At 39.2% G+C, this 18,293-nt stretch overlaps 1 protein-coding gene across 1 annotated transcript in view; it reads left to right on the top strand.

Moving 5' to 3' along the window:
• The window catches only part of b4galnt4a (beta-1,4-N-acetyl-galactosaminyl transferase 4a), a 157,503-nt gene extending 142,262 nt beyond the window's left edge, over window positions 1–15,241 (top strand). The window contains exons 9-20 of the mRNA XM_008411542.2: window positions 3,307–3,373; window positions 5,527–5,691; window positions 5,985–6,094; window positions 7,927–8,027; window positions 8,244–8,317; window positions 8,462–10,010; window positions 10,306–10,685; window positions 10,802–10,955; window positions 11,529–11,601; window positions 12,323–12,476; window positions 12,644–12,770; window positions 13,874–15,241. Of these exons, the coding sequence (XP_008409764.1) occupies window positions 3,307–3,373; window positions 5,527–5,691; window positions 5,985–6,094; window positions 7,927–8,027; window positions 8,244–8,317; window positions 8,462–10,010; window positions 10,306–10,685; window positions 10,802–10,955; window positions 11,529–11,601; window positions 12,323–12,476; window positions 12,644–12,770; window positions 13,874–13,988 (3,069 nt within the window). The 3' untranslated portion in view covers window positions 13,989–15,241. The remainder of the gene's footprint in view (window positions 1–3,306; window positions 3,374–5,526; window positions 5,692–5,984; window positions 6,095–7,926; window positions 8,028–8,243; window positions 8,318–8,461; window positions 10,011–10,305; window positions 10,686–10,801; window positions 10,956–11,528; window positions 11,602–12,322; window positions 12,477–12,643; window positions 12,771–13,873) is intronic.
• Window positions 15,242–18,293: the final 3,052 nt, after the last annotated feature.

Below are 18,293 nucleotides of genomic sequence, written 5' to 3'. Positions count from 1 at the left end.
ATATTTAAGCTGTTTTTTTTTTATTTAATTGGATTTAAATAAGATGAGAAGAGGGAGGAATACTCTGGATACTCTGGCTTCTTTCACCACTCTGACGACAACCAGCATAAACTCTTTGGCCGACTTTTCCAGTAATAGCCGACCTTCGTGTCAGTGCAGTTTCTTGGCTAAGCGAGACAACCCTGAGGCTAAATTGTGCCATTTCTTTCAACATTTGGTGCTCTTTAATATTTCCCCATTGATAATGGTTCTCTTTTCTCTCTGTTGAACTTTAAGAGGCACTTAGATTTCTTCCTCTTGCTGCTTCCCTGCAAAAACATAAAAATACTTACAGAAACAAGTTAATACATACATCATATAAAAAGACATTTGTTTCTCATTGTTTGACATTAAAGAAGATAAGATTTTATTGTTTTTTTTCCACTAGTAAATTCTGGATTCTACATGTATTCTGTTATTATGAAGTACAAATACATTTGAAGCTGTGTAACTTGGGTCAAACCTTCTGGGTGTTCTTCCACAAACATTTCAAATTGTTTTCCGTTCCCAGTAGCAGTCCAGTTCTTACTGACAGAATTGGTTAAAGTGAGTCAGTTTGTAGGTCATTTTTCTTGTCCACACCTTTTCAGCTCTTCCTACATATTTTCTATGTGAATAACCCCCAGGTTTTTTTTATTCATTCCCAGTTACCACAAAACACTTGCTGGCAGTTATTTCAGCTCAGAGTGTGACGAGACGCTTCTGTTGAGGACCAGAGAAACATTTAAAACATTACCTAACATATTGGTTAGGATAGTTTTTTTTCTCTCTAATAATCAAAATTCTGATTTGAATTTTGTATTTTCTCGGATTATCTTTGTGTGATAGCTGATTGACAATCTCAAAAGTGGGTAACAAAAAAGCAAAAACAAAAAATCTATAATGAGGCAATTTTTTTTTCACTGCACTGAACACACTTGAGATAACTCTGCAATTGACAAGGTATTTCCATTACACAGAGTTGGGCCTCCACTTACTCAAGCTGATCGGACCGTATCTCCCCGCATTCATTGCTTTGGAGACCATCATTGGCTGATATCACCCCCGCAGTAAAACTCTGCGCTGGAAAGATAAGATTTGTCTTTGGAGTGTAACCTCTGACGGAGGCACACATGCGCGAACTGTTATTTATCATTTTCTTGGATGGAGGAAGGACTTTTGAAACCTTCGAAGTGTAACCTGGAGAACTATTAAGAATTGCTGTCCGTGCATCCAGCTTTTCTAAAGCTCTGTACGGCCGAAGCTGAGAACTAGGAAACCCTGCGGTGTCTAGCACACAGCAGAAGCTCGTTGGGAGCATCAGGACCGAGTCGACTTGCAGTTTCCTCCTTTGTGCATCCAAATCAGCAAACAAACCAACGCCTTTCCCCCAAAGACTCTTACAGCTGTTCTAGCTATTGAACTGTTCCTTTGGACTGGATTTTGGAGATTGTTTCAATCTACCTGAGGTTGATCACCTCAAAATAATAATAATAATAAATTCAAGTGTCTGGGCTTTGACAAATTAGTTAAATAAGATGATTTAGCCATCTTTTTTTTTATGTTGGCTTAATGCTTCTTATTGAAGACTTGCTGTTAAAATGCTTTGTTAAAACTGCCACGTGTTCAAACTTTTGTATCCAAGTTAGCGTTTGAATAATGTGCATTGAGTGATTAATTGATTTCATTTTGTTCATCATAAGCCATTAGGGATTTGATCCTTTACTTTTTACTCATTTTCTTCCCCTCTCCTCAGTAGTTTGAGGCATGCTGGTAGTTTAAGTGTAGAGTTATTGACAGGATGTTTTGACTGTAAGGTTGAGCTAGTTTGTTAATAAATATTCAGACTTTATTGGAAAAAAAAGTGTCTGTGATCCTTCTGGTGTCTGTGTGAGGAGTGTCTGCTGTCTGTTGAATTCATTTCTTCCTGATGATTCCAGGTAGTCTGGATGGTACCCCGAATCAACTAAAGAAGCGCTAACTTTATTAATAATTTCATGAATAATAAATTATTAATCATGCATATTAAAAATGACATAAGTCAAACATTGCCACGATTCTCGTTTCCCCAACAGTACGCAGCTATGGGAGATGAAAGACCTTAAAAATCAACAAATGATGAGAATACATGATGCCATACATGTAACATAAAGAGAAGGCGGAAGCTTTTTGTGCTTACCAGAATGCAGAYGTCGGAGTGCCCATTTAATTAAATCAAACAATATCAGCAGCTGTTAATGTTTTGTCCAGTTTCTCCTTAATGATTGACGACTGAAGACTCAGTGGCTGTTTCTGCCTGTGTGCTGCAACCCCTGATGTTGTACAAAAACGGTTGCAGCGCTCTGCACTTTTGTCGTGTTGTCGTGTCAGTTGGGTGAAGGCAAACCTTTTCAAAAATCATATGTTGCCTCAACTTTTTTTCTCCTCTTTTGACTTTCCCGGCTCACATTTCAAGACGGAAATAATGACAAAATGGCGAAGCCTTTTGTGGCCGGCTGAGCCGCGCCCCGCTGCGACTCAGCGTGACGTTGTCGCTGTGCCCTTGTTTGATGTTCCTATGTTTGTGTCCTTCTGTGGGCACCGTATGGGTCCCTCAGTGTCACCGCATCAACATGGCTGCGAACTGCTGATATGAGCTTTAGATTCTGTACAAGAGAACATAACCTGTTGCTTATGAAATGCCCCTTAATCTAAGTGGGACGGTGTTGTGTGTACAAACACTATTGTGGGAGGATTTGCATAGGGCCTGAGGTGGGTGTTTATATTTATATTCTCTAAGGAAAGGTTGGAAAATGACCTGTCTCCCATGATTACATCCTTGGTAAGTGGAAGTGACGAGGTAATTGTGAAATCTATTTAGGAGAATTGTTGCCTGTCTCTCTTCCTTCCTCTCGATGCTCCTCTGGTTCAGGTCATTAGTTGATTCCCGTCTATTTTTTCTCTCCTCTCCACTCTTTGTCATCTTTTTTCATGTTCTTGTTTTGTTCACAGTCTGTTTTCATTTTTCTCTTGTTTACTCCTTTCTCTGGCTCTTTACAGCGCCGGATTTCATACTCTTGCTGGAAAATGTTTCACTCTGCTGTCTATGCTCTCGCAGAATAAGTGAGCTTGTAGAAAAAAAGAGAAAAAAACTCGGCATCAGCCAAATCCCGTGAATTTGAGATGCTCAGTAACAGAGAGAATGTCACTTAGCTGACAGTCCGCCATGAGTGATTCCTGTTCAGTTTCATGTTCTACATGTTCAGGTCGTGTTCTTACGCAGTTGCCTTTCTTGTGTGTCTCATTTAGTGGCGGCCATTCCTCCCAGGTCTGAAGTATGAAGTGATAGACTCAGCTTACATCTCTCTCTACACAGGTAAGGACTTTTTTTTATACAAAAACCTTTCATTTCAGTTTATTTATGACCAATTTTTATAAAACAAAATTAAGATTTGGTTCTGCTTTTTTTTTTTACTTTTAAACAACAATGGGCTTGCTTACCATTATTATATTTTTGAAATGGTCTTTGTTTTGCTTGCACGTAATCTTATCACACACAGAAACAATTTGAAATGTAGGTCTAAGCATCGAAATTTCAACAGAACTAGGTTGGTTTATTGTCTGTCTTCCATTAAATGTTGATTTGATCATATATTTTGGATCATTGTTCTGTTGAATACTTAAAGACTCAATTTCAGTTTTCTGGCAGCGTTCAGCAGATGATAAAAAAATATATATCTTTAAAGCTATAAATATAGGATTATACTACAGCTATAAAAACATCTATAATGGGGTTGTTTTTTTAACACACAATACATAATCCAGAGGTGTCATTGGATGTGGCCGACATTGAACATGCTCTACTTGTGTCATGGTATTTGCAGCAAAGCTAAGAACTCTGCACTCTGAGTAGGTGCTTAACCTCTGCAGCACCAAGAATAGCAATGTGTCACAAGGCATCAGTTACACTGAAAGCGGAAAATGCCTGCTGCTCCAGAAATGATGCGCAGAGTTGTCAACTTGAGCAAAACCGCAGTGTTGCTTGGCTGTGAGCCAAACCCCACAGCCTTGTTTATGACGAGCTGCGACAGAGAAGAATGAGGCCTCGTACATCGCAAGAGGTCACTCGCTGGATTCAGGCATTACCTTCTCATCATCTTCCAGCAGCCATCCATCCTGTCCTCCTGTGTCACACCCTCCTTCCTCACTAGTTCACGTTACGCACACAGGCCAGAAAGCGTTTGAGATTCATTCATGTTTTGTGAAATTATGCCACAGTGTGTGGGTTCTCGTAAGTACGCTTGGCGCAATTTAAGAACTAGAGAGGGGAAGTTGTATCAAAGTAATTCTATTACATTTTCATTTTTAATAAAACCTTAAGAAATATCATTTTTAGAAGGACAGCCTATTAAAGATTCACATTACGTCTCGTGGGTGCAAGTCAAATTGGTTTCCTTTCAATCTAAAAACTGATTTTTCTCGTTTTATCTTGGAAAATTAAACCTCATAGTGCAAAACAGTAGAAAGCTTTCTGTGAACTTAAAGAGCTCTCTAAATAAGAAAATTCTATCATTTCCTATAATTATTTTTTATGATCTTGCCAGAAATAGTAGAGCTGATTTAAACTGGATGCTTTTGCAGCATGCAGATATTTTGCTTATCCTCTAAATTGTCAATTAGATTGACGTTTTCATAAACTTTGTGTTAGCTAATCCAAATTTTTGATCTGTGTTTGGGATTATCATCTTGTTGTACCACTCAAAACTGTCCACGTTTTAACCATCTAATTGTCAATTTGAGGTGAAACTGAAGAATGTCATTGTTTAACCCAGTTTGTGGAATCTAAGAGTACCACTAGAAGCCCACAGCATGATGCTACAGCTACCATGCCTGACAGTTTACACAAAGTTCTTCAAATGTAATTCCTCCCATTGACTTCTCCAAACCTTAAAAAGTCCCAATTTTTGAGATGTTTGTTTTGTTGTTGTTACTCCGATGAAAAAAAAAATCCCCCAACAAAATCTGAAATTTCCTACTTCAAGACATAAGCAGCGGAGTGATCAAAGCGTCTTATTGTCAAACAAAAAGAGGCTTACAGAGGCTTACTTTGTGTACCATATGCACATATAGACTCAGGGTGTTGCACAGTTGACCCTTTAGAGGATGAAAATGGTGCTGACCACCCTGTTAATTACAAATCGTGTCTTCCATAAGCCCTTGCTCCCGACTTGCCATTAATCACACATTCTCTCTCCTTCCTCCCCGTTATCGATTGCTGTTATTATGACCGCTCTGTTCTGGATTTCTTTTGACCTCCAGATTATTTTTCAATGTTTCTCTTTTGTTTTTGCTACTGTTGTTCTTTATTCATCAGATAACTTTTTTTCTTCTCACCTTCCTCCTGCTAGCTTTTTAACCTTATGCACCATGCCAATAACTGTGACACTGACAGGATTTATTGATTAGAAGGAAACTTTGTAACAGACAAAACCACATTGATAACAAAACCGACATGATTCTTTTTCCCAGATGAGTCCAGTCTGAAGATGAACAGTGTGGATCACATCCCTCAGACTTTGGCCAGTCACATCCATATCCCAGCAGAGTTTCGGCCACAGGGTCTGGAAGTAGACATGATCACACCGCATGGAGCTGATATGCTGAGGCCAGACCCCAGGGATACTTTCTACAGCAGTATGTCTGCCATTCAGAATTTTGCCCTGTTTGCCTTTTCCATAACGTTTCATCCTGAATTTCTGACTTTTTGTTTCCTCTTCCTGTCTAATTAACTGCACGGTTCCCAGTGGACTCCTTCTTGCTGCATTTAGCATTGCTGTAATTTAATCAAACTGCTGGCATTTCTTTTTATGTTTCCTGCTTTTCATATTTTCCACTTCTGACCCTCTTGACCGTTAATGTCTTTATGTAAATTCCAAGTCGCATAATTGTTTCGCAAACAGCCGAGTCCTTTCTGTCTCTTTCTTCAGCCCCAATGATGGATCCCACTCGCCTGCAAAATGTTCTTCCAGCCTGTCTCTACTCTCCAACCTACGTAGTCAAAGATTTTCCCATCGCCCGATACCAAGGCCTTCAGTTTGTAAGTCAAAAAGAAGTGTTATGTGCTTTTGTTTTAATATCACTGGTGTTTACAGATGACACTGTGGACTCTATTGCAGATAAATGTGGCCAAAGTAAAAGTTTGATTCAATTAGATCCCAAAGCATTTTCTCGTGGGATCTGAGGAGATGTTGGACAGGTCTGGATGTTTTATTTGGAAGGAAATGCTTGTGGTCCATCCATATTAGTCACATGCAGTAAATAGGCTGGGAGACATTTCTGCAGCTCCTTCTGTTTTACTGTCAGGAATTTTAGCAGCCCTCAGTTTGAGTATTGTTTTTCATCTTGTTGCAGTTGACTGGGCTTCATTTGATTGATACATGTTTACCAACTTCCTTTATGAACTGAATTTGATTGCACATTATATTAAATAAGACCGAATCAAAAATGTAATTGGGTTTTAATTTGTCTTTATGATTGGATTAAATTAATTTAGTCATATATTTCCATATATGAATTAAACCTGTTAGTCTTGTAAAGTGGTCTTGGATTAAATTTGATTAAAATTGAATCAATATTATTATTTTTTTAAGTAATGCTGGCCTTATGTAAAAGTGCAACTATGTCTGGAAAGAACTGTTTCAGCATTCTAAGTACACCTTTATTTGGGAGGTCTGAAAATGAATCCAAACCAAAGGGCACAAAATAGAAAGAAATAGGAGCACAAAAATTATGTAGGTGTGAACATAAACACAGAATCAACAAACTCTGTGTCAATATGTAAAAGTGGCAATTGTTGGGCTCTACTCCCCTCTGTGGGAGTACAGATGTTACTGCAACAGATGTAAACATGGGAAGTGTTCTAACGAATCTCCTCACTGTAAATTAGGCTTACTGGTGAAATTAATAAATGAGTATTTGCAAGAAGACAAACTGTTGAAATCTGTCTTCTTTTTTTGACAAAGTTGCAACTAATTTGAAGTTTGAAGATTTAAAGTGAAAAGAACAGTGGCTTCCCTGCTTGGGCATGTTAGAAAGAGGAAGCTATCAACTCCCCACATCAGATACCTGAGGAGACAAGTGGTTTAAAATCCTGAAAGGGCTTCAGACTTCTTTAAGTCATAAAGCTTAAATAATCACAACTGTGTCCTGGCACAAAAAAGTCAGCTCTACTCTGCCCGCTGCTTATTAAACAAGTCATGGGGCTTCTGGGATTCTGTTCTGGGTACGCATAAATTAAAAATGGAATGTTTTGATTCAGTGGATCAGTGGTAAGCCCCGCAGGAGGAAGAATGAAGCTAGCCCCGGAAAGAACACCATGCCTACAGAGACTCTTTGCAGTGGCTTAGAGAAGCTCTGGCGCTGCTTTGTTTCCTTTAGTGTCGAAAACCTACATGGTGAAGATTCAGTCAAGTATCAGGAAATCCTATGAGAAAATCCCATGCCGTCTGTGAGGAAGGTGAAATTTGCACCATCAAATAGGACATTGATTTCAGAAGAAATCCTGAAAGACACAAGAGTATTCATTGCATTTGTCTGACTTGAAACATATTCAAAATCTCTGGTGAGATTAAAAAAAAAAAGATTTTTGCAGGATACAAAGTCAATAATATTAGTGAATTTAAGTCCTTTGTCTTAAATTCACAAAAAATTCTTCATGAATTATTCCAGAAGCTGTTCTGTAGCTTTGAATCTGTGGTTGGTTACTTGTAGATTAGAAGCGATGCCAAAACGGTTGATAGCTAATCATTTAGACTTATTTTTTAATTAAATGTGAAATGGCTAAAATTTCAAAACATCTCCTTGCACAAGCATTTATTCAATAACATAGTTGTGTATGACAGTCTGGACTGAGATGTGACTCTTTTTCAGGTCTACCTATCTTTTGTCTACCCTAACGACTTCACACGTCTCACCCATATGGAACGGGAAAACAAATGTTTCTACAGAGAGTCTCCCATCTACTTGGAGAAGTAAGCACATTTAGCTTTATCTGTTTGAGAGACAAACAAACATTTGTCTATGTCTTGTGTAAACAAACAGCTACGCAGAAAAGTGTCCTAGCGACCTTCTTGGTACAAGCTTATACAAACTCTCTTACTTACGGCCTCCACTTATAAACCTACGAGTAAACCTTCAGTTAATGTACGTGGTCATATGTGGGTGCTTCTTCTTCCTTTGTCTGCCAGATTTGGTTTCTATAAATATATGAAGATGGATGAGGAGGAAGATGACAGACCGTTCTTTTTCCCCAACCCAGATGGTAAGTTATAATGAGCAAACACATACTCCTTACAATAATTCCTGCACACAACCCCCTCCCCCCACCCCCCACATAAACCTGCAGCTTGTATTTGAACAAATGTTTGCACTGTAGCAACTTTGAATCTCCTTCATTTGACAACAGACTTTCTTGAAGAAGAGGAGATCGTGGATGCAGAGGACGAGGCAGAGATTGTTGGCACGCATTCGCCCAGAAAACCTTCTCATCCAAGTCAGTCCAGTCATATGCATAATTCTTCCCATCAGCACTCAAAAACTGGGGCCACACCAGCAGGCAGAGAGGAAGAGGAAGGTAAAGAAGATCTAAAAGAAGAAGAAGAAGAGGAGGAGGTGGGAGAGGTCAACAATATCATACGTCACAGAAAAAGAAAACAGTCTTTTCACAGGGATAGACAGAATGAGAGGGTTCTGGATAGAGACTGGGGAAGGGATCATACTCGTGGAAATATGAGACAAGATACAAGGAAAGGTCTTGAGGAAGACCAACCTATAGCTCTCTTACCAGATGTGGACAGTGTGGTCAGGGGTCGCACTTTGTCTTGGGTCTATACTGGTCCTGCAGACCAAGACCTGAACAAGAAAGCCAAAACACAAGGTGGGAGAGGTGATCTTGAGGTACCTCCTAAAATTAGCAAGTCTTCGCTCCTTTTTTCCCAAAAAACCTCCCTATCTGCACTCACCAGCAKAGCGAAGCAGATCCTCAGCAACTCTGCCCATAGCAACTACCCCCATACTAACAGTAACAAGCCTGTTGGGAGCAAGAAGGAGAAGAGAGAGGAGAGCAAGATCTACATTACAAGGCCTCGTCCTGCAAAGGAGAGAGAAAAAGAAAGGGAACAGCGACGGGAGAGGAGGGAAGAGAGGGCATCTCGACATCCTAGAGAAGTTTTCCCTGGAGTCTTTTTGTACCAAACTGGGAAGACCACAAGGCTGGTAAACCTGGGTCAAAGAAGACACGGTGGAAGGGGTGGGTCAGTGGTTAGGCACCTTATTGGTGCCCCTCAACTTTGGCACAGCCCTCCTACTAAGGACAGTAAAGCATCAACACATAACAAAAGTGTCAACATTCAGAGTGAAACTGCAGAAAAGTCTTTTAACAAAGCAGCAATGACAAAACAGCTAGAGAAAATCAAGAGGAAAGGGGAATCCCGAGATTTAAGGACTACTGTCACAGCTGACCTGCCCAGTAAAAGAGAGATCCAGATCCCTTTGTCCTACCACCAAGAGCCTCCTCCGACCCCAGCCTCTGAAACAAGATTGAGCTATACAGAAAACGCAGTCCACAGTCAGTTACGGGTCACTTCTTACCTTAGGACCTCAGAGATTACCGAATCTCAGCATCAGCTAAACCCAGATTCCCACCTCACAGACATCGATCAAGATAAAAATCACTCTAATCCTGATCGCAACCCTGATCCAGAGCAAGAGCTGGAACCAGAGGAGGGAGAAATGTCAGATTATAGCTACGAGGAGGTCGAAGTCCGGCCAGGTTGGGCAGAGGAAAGCATCAATTGGCAGAGGACGTTCTCAGTTAATCCTATGGACTTCGAGCTACTGCGATCGGACTGGAATGACCTGCGCTGCAATGTGTCCGGCAACCTCCAGCTGGCGGAAAGCGAAGTGGTGGACGTGCTGGCACAGTACATGGAAAAACTCAATGAACGCAATGGAGGGTAAGGATGAAGGTCCAGAACATGACTTCAAAACTCTTCTCAAATGCTACTACCATGCATGTCTTAGATGCATCCCTTTTCCAACACGCTTCAATGACTGAATGAATGGTTGACCCAGGCTTCTGCAGTGTCGAATGGTATATTAATGAGATAATTCAACTATAATATTAGTGTGTTGGAGCAGGGATCTCGGAAATTTTACAAGTTTAAACAAACCGCTTTTGTTCCAGATTCTATTTCAGACAGATCGTTTTTGCAGCAACCATCCTTAAGGGTTTCTTCGTGTGTTCTCCAGAATCTACACCCTGCTAAGAATCATCAATGTTGAGAAGCGCCGCGATTCAGCAAGAGGGAACCGATACCTGGTAGAGTTGGAGCTGATGGAGAGAGGACGCAGCGTGGTACGGCTTTCAGAGTACATTTACCTGCTGCTGCACCGTGGAAGGCAAGGAGAGGAAAGTGTGGAGAACACAGACTCCGCTCCGGCCTCTGCGCCGCCCCCGCTTCCCTCTGCGTCTGCAACCAGCTTCACCACCCAGCATCCGTCTCCTTCCACAAGGTCCTCAGTGCGGCCCGGCGCGACACCGTGGAGCACTGCTTATGCTAAGCCTCTTCTCTGCCAGCCTGTCATGCTGCAATGGAGGCGAGATGTCATGGTGCACTTCGTGGTGCCAGGTCAGTCAAAACCTTTTCTTGCTCAAAAAAATGTAAGTGCATCATGAAAGAGACTGCTTAAAATATGCTTTTTATATCTAAACGTCAATTTTTTTGTATGCATCATTGTCCTGTAGTGAAAAACCAGGCTCGCTGGGTGCAGCAGTTTATTTCTGACATGGAAAATCTTCACCAGCAAACAAAGGACAACAACTTCAGCATCATTATTGTCGACTTTGAGAGTGAGGACATGGATGTGGAGCAAGCTCTCAGAGAGAGCAGTGTGCCAAAGTGAGTGTTGGGAGATGTTTTGTAGCATGACACAAAAAAAGAAAAGAAAACCCTTAGAGCTGTTCAGAAGTTTTAAAAGTTCCATAATGGTGACAGAGATTTTGAGGGTTTTTTTTTGTTTGTTTTTACAATTTAACACTGCATTAACATGCTTTCTGAAGGTTGTGGTATTGTAATGGGCTGGCTGCTGTAGCTTTCACATAGTTTTTTATACAAGGCAGTCATTCTGGTTTTTCAGGTCACAGTTAGTAAAAGAAATCAGAAAAAACCTTCTCTTTTGACTTCTAACTTGGAAATTTCAATTTTTAGCTAATTGTAATTGTATATCACATCCAACCAATGTCAATGGAAAACTTTTTTTCTTCTTTTTTAGCTTTTTAAGATTAACACAAGAAACAGGAAATACTCCATATCTGTTTGTTCTGCTTTTTAAAAATAAATCAATGTGGGGGTGGTTGGAAAACATGGTATTTACTGAGCTGGTACTTGTTATAAAATGTTAGAGGACCACTGCCTTAAGGCTCCCTTCAGGGGGGGTTCATTTGATGTTTTTATATGGATTTGTTTTGGCAGATATGAGTACCTCAGAAGAGAGGGAAACTTTGAGCGCTCGGCAGGGCTGCAGATCGGCGTGGACACCATTAAGGTTAGAGAAACAAACACACTGAGGGAAGACACGCTGTGTGAGCTGGCAGGGTAAAACCCCCTTGCCCAAGGTCAGGCAGTGACCACTCGACCTTTTATGGCTGATAGGCAGATGGAAGGAACACTCATGCATAATGAATCTATCACTGCCGGTCCGGTCTGTCACGCTTTGCGGATCGCCCACGTCTCTGAGCCCCCTCCTGCTTCCTTTGACCATCTCCCACTGAGCCAAGCCTGGGATGGCAGGGAATTGCTTAGACGGGAAGCGTCATCCCCCTCTGCTTTGTGCATGTCAAAGCTGTCACATCCATTTCTTTTTATGGCTTATTTGTGTGCATATGGCCCTGCTGCATTCTCCGTTGGTTTCTCGATCACACATCCGTGCACACCGATCCAGACAGGGCTGAGAAGCTGCCCAAAATCTGGATAGACGTTGATCCGCCGTTTGGGTGTCAGGTCCGTCAGTATGAGATGACAGAGTTGTCACTCATGTCTAAGTGACCTCTGGGATATTTACGTTAAGACGAGCTACTGATGCCAAGCTCCCACTTCTCCCCTGTTTCAATCTTAAAATACCAAATTAGACACAAGTGACCAATCACTCGCATTTACATCCTTCCAGCACTTCCTTAGAGCAGTGGTATCCTATCGGGGGGGGGAAGACAAATAATTAAACTTAATGGTGCTTAGATTGATGGAATATTTTTATTTTTCTACTGCAGGACAGTCACAGTATAGTGTTTCTATGTGATCTGCACATTCACTTCCCTCTGAACATCTTGGAAAGCATCAGAAAGCACTGCGTGGAAGGACGCCTGGCGTTTGCTCCCATCGTCATGAGGCTGAGCTGTGGTAGTTCACCTCTGGAGCCTAATGGTAAGACACAGCTGCAAAAAATAAAAAATAAATAAAAAATTTTTGCACATCTAAAAGATGTTTTATGAATTCTTGATATGACTAATCTCTTCTTCACATAGCAATCTTGATTCTTTCACCAATTTGGACTGCTATTCAATGGGAGCCTTGGTGCTTTTGTCTCACAGGTTATTGGGAGGTTAATGGCTTTGGGCTGTTTGGAATATACAAGTCAGATTTTGACAAGATTGGAGGAATGAACACAGAGGAGTTCAAAGACCGGTGGGGTGGAGAGGACTGGGAACTTCTCGATAGGTATATTAATTAAATGAAATTGTACATAAATAATTCCCTTTGAAAAATTACGTCCCTTTCTTGTGACCTTTTTTCTTTCTTTCCATGTGTCCTTCCTTTATTCTTCCTTGTTTTTGCCCTGCTCATATTACTTGTATCTCACTTACTTTCGTTCATTTCTTTTCTTCTTTATATTCCTAATGGAAAGACTTCAATCTTTACATGTTAATAAAATATTCTGCTTAGCTTCACTGTATTAGATTCTCACACATATCATAAATGGTAGTTTCCGAGGTATTAAATGTCATGTAGAGAGGAAGCATTGTTATGAAAGATGAGAAAAGGAGTAGTGTATTTAATGCAGCCAATGTCATAATATTGTTGCCACTGCGTGATTTTTTTTATTTTTTATTTTGTGCAATCCTGTCTCTAACCTTTTTTCGGAGACCTTAAAAAGCACGCCATGGCATCAAGCTCATGTGGATCCTCATAATTCCATGTGCATGAACATAACCATGTATAACTCCAAATGTTTTTAGGTCTTAAGAAAATATAATACATGTACATTTTTCACATATCCTTCATTGTGACTCTGAACTGGCCAACATAGATTTTTTTCTTTTTTTACTTTTTATCCCGACTTGTTTGCTTCTTGATATTACATTTTCCCCTTGTTCTTGTAAAGACGTTATAATGTTACAATGTCTTTTAAGTCACTCTAATTACATAAAACACATTCAGAAAAGATAAATAAATGTGCAAAAGCAGTTTTTAAAAGCAAACTTGTCTTTATCTTTACATCATTATTTAGTTGTTTTCAATACATGCAATATATATTTTTTTGTTCTTCTCCTCAGCCCTAGAATATTATCAGAATATTTAATCAGTCTAATTAAATAAACCCCCGCAAAAAAAAAAAAAAATCTTAGCAAAAACAAGCATAATTTATTTTTAAGTGTTTCAGTATTTTCTAATAATTAAACACTAAGCCCAAATTGGATTCAATAAAAACTATTTTACATCTTAGTCTGTCAGATTTTTATATAATTCTGGCCTTAACTATGTAAGGCAACTTATTGAATGCGAGTTTATTTACCTTAATGTTTCCTCATCTCTTCCTGCAGAGTGCTGCAGAACGGTTTGGAAGTTGAAAGACTACGTTTAAGGAACTTCTTTCACTACTATCACTCTAAAAGAGGCATGTGGAATTCTCAGAACAAGAAAACTTCAAAAGGATAGCTCTTTATTTTGGCCAGAGCATCCTAAACCCGACCTGCAAGACCCACTGTGTGTTACAGAGAGACCAGTAAGAGCTCACTCACTGCCTGAACTCTGCCCGTTTTTTTTTTTAGAACTGGCTCCAATGAGAGACTCGTCTGTTTCGCCACCGGGTTCTGTTGCAAATTTTGTCTGGCTGAGGAAACTGAGTCCAAATGGGAAATTTGGAGGCATCGCTCTCTCTCTCTGCAGACAGACCTGAGTCATCACTTTGCCTCACTGACTGAACTACTGTACAGAGAAAAGTTATTTTTGTCCTTTTTCTCTGTCCTAATTGGTGCAATTTTTTTTTTTCAAACAGAATGGAAAGCAGCTGTTTTGTGTGCACACGTGCGTGCAAGCAAGTGTGTGTGTATGTGGAGCTTTGTATGCGAGTGTGTGTGTGTGACTGCGTGAGTGAGTGAGTGCTGGTTATGTGCTATAATTACAGGAAGCACCTTTTTTTTCTAACAAGATGTAAAAAAACAACCTAAGACCTTTTTCTAACTCGCTCTTACATTAGAGCTAAATAGAATGTGCATCAAAATGTTATCTCGGTATGATTCACGTACAGTAGCTCGAGTAGAGGAGCTGTGTTTGGTTACGCAGTATTTCTAAATGCATTGACTACTATTTGCTGGGTGACGGAGTTGCTGAAATTCTTCTTACAATGGCAAACATAACGAAATGGGTGGAGAAATATTTTTTCCAAAAAATATTGAGATACATCATCTTTATATCTCTTTCTTACCTAGTCATTCTCCTTTACTTATGTTCTCTGTCGTTTATTTGATGTCAAGGTATTTTTAAATGCTCCTAAATATTGCTTTCTAATGTCAGAATAAGATACAAATGGCTATCAGTGAGAACTTGGTTTAAGTTTACTTGCGTTTTATGCTGCTGTTATTTAAATACAAGGTTAATTTATCCTGATTTAGTGATGATGCAGTAACATGCGTGGGTGCTCCTCTTTGGTTTGTTTGAGTACACTTGAAGTTAACATCTTTAACCTCTACAAACAGGAAACTTTATGCCCTCCCTACCCCCTAACCTCTGTCTGATCTGGAGAAAGGAGCAGTAAATGCAGCGTAAAAATAAATAAATAAATCTTTTGCAGTGTTTAATGTACTGACAGCTGAGCACCTCTGGCATTACAGGGTTTGCTAAATATTTAGCAATCCTGATAAAGATGCGGATAAAGCCTTAAAATAAATTTGTCTTTTAATCTATTTAATCTATTTTTTTTTCCTAGAAAAACATCTGCTTTAATTTGAGTACATTTACTCTATGGCAAAAAAAAAGTATAAAAACAAATGTTTTATTTAAAGTTTTAACAACTTTAAAATTAATAAACCTGAAATAATATTTAATTCATTTATTGTGTGTTTAAGTTGAACAGAGACTTTATGATCTTTGACACTACTTGTTGTTTTCCAGAAGTATACCCATATATATTATGCCCTTATTTATGCCCAGTGTTTGCGTACTCAAACACTGGGCATTTGAGTACACAATTGAGTACAATTGTGTACTCAAAACTCTCAACATGAAATTTGCAAATAAATGTTTGTTGTTTTTTTTTTTTAGTTATGTATTTTTCAAAGCGAGCTAATGTAACTGAATTGGGAGATTAATTTATTTTAAAGATTTTATGCATCTTTACACGGAGTACCAAGAATTGTGATTTGAATAGATTAAAACTACTTTTACGAGAATGTCACAGAAACGGCTACGAAACGCATCAACTGTCGTTTAGTTGAAGAGACCAGCTGGTGTGTTGATGCTCGGCTGTTTCACAAATGTGTGCCTTTACCAGGGTTTGGCTGCAGGCAGTTTCTTTTTTTTTTTTTTTACTATTACTCTAAACTCCGTAGAAGGCAGGGACAGACTGAAATACAAAGTTATTTATCAACAAACTGTATTGTCACTGTAAGCTCGGTTACACTGTAAAATGAGGATTTTCTATATTTTATTTGATGGCTTATTGACATGTCGGTGTATTTTCGTGTGTCACGCTAAATGAAAAAGGGTAGACGTAAACACTGAAAACAACTGAGTAGGAGCAGACGGGGTGATTGAGATTGGGGAGCAGCTGCCGTCTAACAGGATCCCACCCGCTCCCATTATTTTGTCTGGAGGCTGTCCTTTTAATGGTTGTTATATTAAATGGCATCGTCTGGGGAGTTTGAGATTGGACATATACAGTATAAGAGCTAACGATCTGATATTGACTTCTTGATTGTCAGAATTTACTCTAAGAACCTTTTTATCTGCTACAGGAAAAAAAAGGCCTATGCTGTACATTATTTAACAGTGACATGTGACTATTTAAAAATAAAAGAAACAAACAAAGTACAAGACAGTATATATAATAAAACTTTAAATAGGAAAATACATTCTGAGGTAATTTCTGTGAAATTGTTTTGTAGAGAAAAGGTTTTAAGAATGTATTGTATCTTTATTTTGATTTGTCATTTTTTGCAAATAAAATTTTATGCCTATGTCTGGAAAATATTTTACATTTGTTTGGTCTACTTTGGGGAGTGGATTGGTTATTTCAGGTTATGTTTGACAATCTGAAATGGCGATAAAGTGACATACATGCTGTGCCTCATCTCGCCACATGGTTGTGCTCAAACTACATACTCCAACACAAGGAGGTTTGGAATGCATAAACAAGCAAAAAGTCCATGAAAGTTGTTTTTTTTAAGGGTGGGGTTATTTTGTTTTGAGGGGGGGGGAATGATCAAATTAATTAAAATCCACTAACTATGGATGTACATAGGCTACTCCAGAGGCTGGTATGAAAAAAAAGTACAAAACCCTACATTCGCCACACAGCAAAAGTGTTTTCACGATATCAGTCGAATGGATGTTAAATCAATTTATCATAAGACCAGTGCAGTGGAAAATAATTAAACATTTTGTGTGTTTACTCAGAGTTGACATGCATTTGGACTTCATTTAAAGTTTGTGGATTTGCTCACACTTCCTGAGTTTGCAGATTTGTTTTGTGTGGCGTGGAGAGACCATGAGGTAAGACTTATTAGTCATTGTGCATGCAGGCTGGATGAGACAAGAGTTAACCTCTTCTGATCAACTCTCACAAGAGGCTTTAATTGACAGCACAGTACGGGCTGGTGTTAGTATGACTGAACAGCTTACACCTCCCTGTTTCCGACTGAATGAGTCACAGACTGTATAGTTCGTAGATATGAAATGTGTGCAAATCTTTCCATTTTAAATACAGTGTTCATACCTCTGGAAACTTTTCACACAATACAACAAGCTTGAGATTGAACCCGTGCCTCAATCTCAAGTCTTTTGCAGCCTGTGATGGCTTTTCTTTCAGGGTTTCTTTATATTAAGCTCTAACCAATTTTTCCATCGACTCCTGGCATTGTTTCTGTCTTTGCTGAAGAAAAGCATTCCCACAGCAAGATGCTGCCAGCAACATGTTTCACTGTGGTGGGATGGTGTTTTCTGATTGATGTGGAGTGTTAGTTACTGCTGTACTGACCAATTTTCTGTGAGTTGTTTCAGTCATAGAACAATAAGAGATACCGTTTTATAACATAGCTTTGCTGTAACCTCAGAGTAACTTGTTCCAACACTTGGTGTCCTCCTTGATCTCCATGATGCAATTTCTTCACCAACATTCCCTAATACATTTCTGTGGTCTTCGTAGAAAATCTGTTTGAATGGGGAGATTTCTGAAAGCAGTTGGCTGCATTTTATTTGAGGGTGTTGGAGTAAAGGAAGCATGACGTGAGGTTAAACTTTTCCTTCCACTTCACATTTATGCTCTATGTTGTGTAGATGTTTCTAATAAAATTCCCCAACATACATTAAAGTTTATAGTTTTAACATGACAAGATATGAGAAGAAGTAAGAGATATAAATATTTCCCTACGGCACTGTGCAGCGATGCCATTTCCCAGTATATTTAAGCTTGTATATTTGTAAGAAATACAACCCCTGATTTAGACATCTCTGACATAAACCCATTATGTAATACAGTTGGACCTTGTCCCGGTGGTGACACACCCTACTTTGCTGTGTGACTGGGTGCAGTGTGATTAGAAACGGTTCATCACAAGTTTCATCAGCATGTTTTCTTCATTTCATTTAAGCATTTCAAACCTCTTAACCAATTCTAGATTAGTTTGCATAAGAGATTTTCACAATTTTTGTTGCTAAAAAAAAGGTTTAAGGGGTATTACCTCTGATGAGCTGATAAAGAAGTACTATGTCAAGAGTAAATGCAGACTTTATTAGGGGAAACAG

The sequence above is a fragment of the Poecilia reticulata genome, linkage group LG6, assembly GCF_000633615.1.
Source record: "Poecilia reticulata strain Guanapo linkage group LG6, Guppy_female_1.0+MT, whole genome shotgun sequence".
Lineage (NCBI taxonomy): Eukaryota > Metazoa > Chordata > Actinopteri > Cyprinodontiformes > Poeciliidae > Poecilia > Poecilia reticulata.
Note: the sequence above shows the minus strand (reverse complement) of the source record. Positions and strands in the feature narration are given on the sequence as shown.